This window comes from Scyliorhinus torazame, chromosome 16 (genome assembly GCF_047496885.1).
Source record: "Scyliorhinus torazame isolate Kashiwa2021f chromosome 16, sScyTor2.1, whole genome shotgun sequence".
NCBI lineage: Eukaryota > Metazoa > Chordata > Chondrichthyes > Carcharhiniformes > Scyliorhinidae > Scyliorhinus > Scyliorhinus torazame.
In genome coordinates this window covers 28218241-28224542 of record NC_092722.1, presented here as the reverse complement: position 1 = coordinate 28224542, position 6302 = coordinate 28218241, and the positions used below count along the sequence as shown (strand labels likewise).

General features: G+C 50.5%; 1 protein-coding gene across 1 annotated transcript in view; it reads left to right on the top strand.

Moving 5' to 3' along the window:
- The first annotated feature begins 5595 nt into the window (after positions 1-5595).
- Positions 5596-6302, top strand: part of LOC140392649 (paired box protein Pax-7-like) — a 1255382-nt gene continuing 1254675 nt past the window's right edge. The window contains 1 exon segment of the mRNA XM_072478121.1: positions 5596-6171. Within this exon segment, the coding sequence (XP_072334222.1) occupies positions 6087-6171 (85 nt within the window). The 5' untranslated portion in view covers positions 5596-6086.

Below are 6302 nucleotides of genomic sequence, written 5' to 3'. Positions count from 1 at the left end.
GGGAGTGATTGTGTGTGGGTGTGTGAGTGGGGAATGATTGTGTGTGTGTGTGAGTGGGGAGTGAGTGTGTGTGGGTGTGAGTGGGGAGTGATTGGGTGTGTGTGTGTGAGTGGGGAGTGATTGTGAATGGGTGTGTGTGTGAGTGGGGAGTGATTGTGTGTGGGTGTGTGTGTGTGAGTGGGGAGTGATTGTGTGTGTGTGTGAGAGTGGGGAGTGATTGTGAGTGGGTGTGTGTGTGAGTGGGGAGTGATTGTGTGTGGGTGTTTGTGTGTGTGAGTGGGGAGTGATTGTGTGTGTGTGTATGAGTGGGGAGTGATTGTGTGTGGGTGTTTGAGTGGGGAGTGATTGTGTGTGGGTGTGTGTGTGAGTGGGGAGTGATTGTGTGTGGTGTGAGTGGGGAGTGATTGTGTGTGTGTGTGAGTGGGGAGTGATTGTGTGTGTGTGTGCGAGTGGGGAGTGATTGTGAGTGGGTGTGTGTGTGAGTGGGGAGTGATTGTGTGTGGGTGTTTGTGTGTGTGAGTGGGGAGTGATTGTGTGTGGGTGTGTGTGTGAGTGGGGAGTGATTGTGTGTGGTGTGAGTGGGGAGTGATTGTGTGTGGGTGTGAGTGGGGAGTGATTGTGTGTGTGTGTGTGTGGGTGTGAGTGGGGAGTGATTGTGTGTGGGTGTTTGTGTGTGAGTGGGGAGTGATTGTGAGTGGGTGTGTGTGTGAGTAGGGAGTGATTGTGTGTGGGTGTGTGTGTGAGTGGGGAGTGATTGTGTGTGTGTGTGTGTGTGTGTGTGTGTGAGTGGGGAGTAATTGTGTGTGGGTGTTTGTGTGTGTGAGTGGGGAGTGATTGTGTGTGGGTGTGGGTGTGAGTGGGGAGCGATTGTGTGTATGTGTGTGAGTGGGGAGTGATTGTGTGAGTGGGGAGTGATTGTGTGTGGGTGTATGTGTGTGTGTGAGTGGGGAGTGATTGTGTGTGTGTGTGAGTGGGGCGTGACTGTGTGTGTGTGTGTGTGTGAGTGGGGAGTGATTGTGTGTGGGTGTGTGTGAGTGGGGAGTGATTGTGTGTGGGTGTGTGAGTGGGGAATGATTGTGTGTGTGTGTGAGTGGGGAGTGAGTGTGTGTGGGTGTGAGTGGGGAGTGATTGGGTGTGTGTGTGAGTGGGGAGTGATTGTGAGTGGGTGTGTGTGTGAGTGGGGAGTGATTGTGTGTGGGTGGGTGTGTGTGAGTGGGGAGTGATTGTGTGTGGGTGTGTGATTGGGGAATGATTGTGTGTGTGTGAGTGGGGAGTGAGTGTGTGTGGGTGTGAGTGGAGAGTGATTGGGTGTGTGTGTGTGAGTGGGGAGTGATTGTGAGTGGGTGTGTGTGTGTGAGTGGGGAGTGATTGTGTGTGTGTGAGTGGGGAGTGATTGCGTGTGGGTGTGTGTGAGTGGGGAGTGATTGTGTGTGGGTGTGTGTGTGTGAGTGGGGAGTGATTGTGTGTGGGTGTGTGAGTGGGGAGTGATTGTGTGTGTGTGTGTGAGTGGGGAGTGATTGTGTGTGGGTTTGTGTGTGTGAGTGGGGAGTGATTGTGTGTGTGTGAGTGGGCAGTTATTGTGTGTGGGCGTGTGTGTGTGAGTGGGGAGTGATTGTGTGTGTGTGTGTGAGTGGGGAGTGATTGTGTGTGAGTGTGAGTGGGTGTGAGTAGGGAGTGATTGTGTGTGTGGGGGGGGAGTGATTGTGTGTAGCTGTGTGTGTGTGTGTGAGTGGGGAGTGATTGTGTGTGGGTGTGTGTGTGAGTGGGGAGTGATTGTGTGTGTGTGTGAGTGAGTGGGGAGTGATTGTGTGTGGGTGTGTGTGTGAGTGAGGAGTGATTGTGTGTGGGTGTATGTGTGTGTGAGTGGGGAGTGATTGTGTGTAAGTGTGTGTGTGAGTGGGGAGTGATTGTGTGTGTGTGTGAGTGAGTGGGGAGTGATTGTGTGTGTGTGTGAGTGGGGAATTATTGTGTGTGGGTGTGTGTGTGTGAGTGGGGAGTGATTGTGTGTGTGTGTGTGTGTGGGGAGTGATTGAGTGTGAGTAGGGAGTGATTGTGTGTGTGGGGGGGAGTGATTGTGTGTAGCTGTGTGTGTGTGTGAGTGGGGAATGATTGTGTGTGTGTGTGTGTGTGTGAGTGGGGAGTGATTGTGTGTGTGAGTGTGGAGTGATTGTGTGTGTGTGGGTGTGTGTGTGTGTGTGAGTGGGGAGTTATTGTGTGTGGGTGTATGTGAGTGGGGAGTGATTGTGTGTGTGTGTGTGAGTGGGGAGTGATTGTGTGTGTGTGTGTGAGTGGGGAGTGATTGTGTGTGTGTGTGTGTGAGTGGGGAGTGATTGTGTGTGTGTGTGTGAGTGGGGTGTGATGGTGTGTGAGTGGGGAGTGATTGTGTGTATGTGTGAGTGGGGAGTGATTGTGTGTGTGTGTGTGTGTGTGAGTGGGGAGGATTGTGTGTGTGTGTGAGTGGGGAGAGCTTGTGTGTGGATGTGTGTGTGTGAGTGGGGAATGATTGTGTGTCTGTGTGTGAGTGGGGAATTATTGTGTGTGGGTGTGTGTGTGAGTGGGGAGTGCTTGTGTGTGAGTGTGAGTAGGGAGTGATTGTGTGTGTGTGGGGGGAGTGATTGTGTGTGGGTGTGTGTGTGAGTGAGGAGTGATTGTGTGTGTGCGTGTGTGTTTGTATGAGTGGGGAGTGATTGTGTGTGGGTGTGTGTGAGTGGGGAGTGATTGTGTGTGTGAGTGGGGAGTGATTGTGTGTGTGTGTGAGTGGGGAGTGATTGTGTGTGCGTGTGTGAGTGGGGTGTGATTATGTGTGTGTGTGTGAGTGGGGAGTGATTGTGTGTGTGTGTGTGTGTGAGTGGGGAGTGATTGTGTGTGTGTGTGTGTGAGTGGGGAGTGATTGTGTGTGTGTGTGTGTGAGTGGGGAGTTATTGTGTGTGGGTGTGTGTGTGTGAGTGGGGAGTGATTGTGTGTGTGTGTGTGAGTGGGGAGTGATTGTGTGTGAGTGTGAGTAGGGAGTGATTGTGTGTGTGTGGGGGGGAGTGATTGTGTGTAGCTGTGTGTGTGTGTGAGTGGGGAGTGATTGTGTGTGTGTGTGAGTGGGGAGTGATTGTGTGTGTGAGTGTGGAGTGATTGTGTGTGTGTGGGTGTGTGAGTGGGCAGTTATTGTGTGTGGGTGTATGTGAGTGGGGAGTGATTGTGTGTGTGAGTGGGGAGTGATTGTGTGTGTGTGTGTGAGTGGGGAGTGATTGTATGTGTGTGTGTGAGTGGGGTGTGATTGTGTGTGTGTGTGTGAGTGGGGAGTGATTGTGTGTGTGTGGGTGTGTGTGTGTGAGTGGGGAGTGATTGTGTGTGTGTGGGTGTGTGTGAGTGGGGAGGATTGTGTGTGTGTGTGTGTGTGTGTGTGTGAGTGGGGAGTGATTGTGTGTGGGTGTGTGTGTGTGAGTGGGGAGTGATTGTGTGCCTGTGTGTGAGTGGGGAGTTATTGTGTGTGTGTGTGAGTGGGGAGTGATTGTGTGTGAGTGGGGGGTGATTGTGTGTGAGTAGGGAGTGATTGTGTGTGTGTGGGGGGAGTGATTGTGTGTGGGTGTGTGTGTGAGTGAGGAGTGATTGTGTGTGTGTGGGTGTGTGTGTGTGAGTGGGGAGTGATTGTGTGTAGGTGTGTGTGAGTGGGGAGTGATTGTGTGTGGGTGTGTGTGAGTGGGGAGTGATTGTGTGTGTGTGTGTGTGAGTGGGGAGTGATTGTGTGTGTGTGTGTGAGTGGGGAGTGATTGTGTGTGTGTGTGTGAGTGGGGTGTGATTGTGTGTGTGTGAGTGGGGAGTGATTGTGTGTGGGTGTGTGTGAGTGGGGAGTGATTGTGTGTGGGTGTGTGTATGTGTGAGTGGGGAGTGATTGTGTGTGGGTGAGTATTTATTTTTGAAATTTAGAGTATCCAATTCTTTTACTCCTTTTTAAAAAATAAATCTAGAGTACCCAATTCATTTTTTCCAATTAAGGGGCAATTTAGCGTGGCCAATCCATCTACCCTGCACATCTTTGGGTTGTGGGGGTGAAACCCACGCAAGCACGGGGAGAATGTGCAAACTCCACACGGACAGTGACCCAGAGCCAGGATCGAACCTGGGACCTCAACACCGTGAGGCAGCAGTGCTAACCACTGCGCCACCATGCTGCCCACGTGTGTGGGTGTTTATGTGTATGCGTGGGGGTGTTTGTGTGTGCAGGGTATTTGTGTGTATGATTGTTTGTGTGTGTGAGTGGGGTGGCGTTTGCTTGTGTGAGAGGATGCTTGTGTGTGGGGGGGATGTTTATGCGTCTGAGTGGGGGTGTTTGTCAAATGGTGGGAGTGTTTGTGTGTGTGAGTGAGAGGGTGTTTGTGTGAGTGGGGGGGGGGGGGTGTTCGTGTGTAGTAGATGTGTGTGTTGGGGGGTGGATGTGGGGGCTGTGTGTGTTAGTGTGTAGTAGATTGTGTGTGTGTGAGTGTGCGAGGGGGGATTGTGTGCGTTAGTGTGTAGTAGATTGCGTGTGTGTGTGTGTGGGGGGGGGGGGGGATGACAGCACCTTCGAACATTCTGCAATTTCCCTGTGATTGGGGAGGAGATGCCGCCTTTTCTCGGAGCTATACATTAAATCCATCAAAAAGACTCCAGCCTCGAAAACAGCCACCTTCACCCCAAAAATATGTGCTGATAATAATGAGGACTCCGTTCCCCTGCTCTCAGAATAAAACGGTACATTCAAATCGAATGGACAGCCTCTTTATGTTTCCCGGGTGTAAGTCAAGTAAACATTAACGAGCTAAACGCACCGGGAATTCAAAGGGCGGAAATGCTCCGAAGAAAATACACTCTGGGCAAATTAATTTCGAAATCTATTGGAAAGAAAGTTAGGAGAAGAATGGAATGAAATAGGGCAGAACGGGAGATGGAGAAAGAGGCGATCCCGGCTTAAAACAAATCCCTGATTGTTGTCAACACAGGCACTGTTACATTGCATCTATAAATTGAACAGTGTGTTTAACTCCCGGGAACCTGAGGGAAACTGACCGGCGATCAATTTCAGACGCCGAAACTGCGGCATTAAAGCGAATTAATGTGAAATTTCACTGCTTAAATAGTGAGGACGAAGTGAACATTAATACCAGTGATTGTCCACAAGATCAGACAACGGTGTGCAATGGCTGCAAGTCAAATCCCGGCCCCAGGTTTGCTTTTTGACCCGGCGTTTGTCCAGTTGGGTTGCCCGAGGTTGTTCAATAAAAGTGTCTGTGGCTACTGGACTGAGCGTGAAAGAGCCAATCCCTCGGGCTGAAGTTTAATTTTTGGTGTAAGTGGGAGTACAACACTTTCTCTTCACGAGGAGAACTTCCAGTTCTTTTATTTTTCTTTTCGGACTGGGAGCTTTTAAAAAAAAATTATTTTCTTTTTACAAAAAAAAAATTGTTTTAATAAAAGATCTGTTTGGTTGAAAACGAGGCAGCGAAAGAGTGAATGTAAGAGAGTGTGATCGGAGTCCCAAGTCTCTGTCATTGGCGCATTCACTTGTCAGCGCGCATCGCTCCCTCCTCATGAATAAAAGAATGAGCCCCAGCCTAGGAGAGTTTAAACTCCTCTCCTCCAGCACACTGCGCCCAACTTGGGCGCCTCCGCATCTCCCAGATTCCTGCAGAGTTTGATCAGTTTGAAAAAACTTTCCAGAAAATAGCATTAAAACAGCCAGGGGCTAGGGGGGGGAGGGGGTGTATGTGAGGGGGGGGGGAGGGAGATTCTAACCAGCAGGGGAAAGTTTATTGCGAAGGGGTTGGATTGCAGCTTAGTCTCCTATCCCCGCCAGCTCTCCCTTCAGCCTTCCAACTTCCATCCTCCCCACTCTCTGAGCAACTTTTTTTCTTTCAGGAAGATCACAGAGCGAGTGGTGCCTGGCCCGGGAGACAGAGGCGGCTGCGAATCCAGACTAACAAGATTCACATCACCAGGGGCCTCAGTCACTTCCATTCACTGTATCCGCTGGACTTTGTCATTCGCTCATTTTGTGTGTGTTTGTGTAAATCTCTCCTTTCGAAGCCCATCCCATTCCTCTCCATACCCATTCTAGAATGACCTCTCTCACCGGGACAGCACCGAGGATGATGCGCCCGAGTCCAGGCCAGAGCTACAGCCGGACAGGATTTCCACTGGAAGGTATGTCTAACTTCAGCGGCGCGTGACTCAACTGAATTTCTGCAATAAAGTAGGTATTGAAATATTAAACTACAAAGAAGTATAGATGAAAGAAAACTACTTTCGTATTTTGAAAACGAGATAAATTAAGT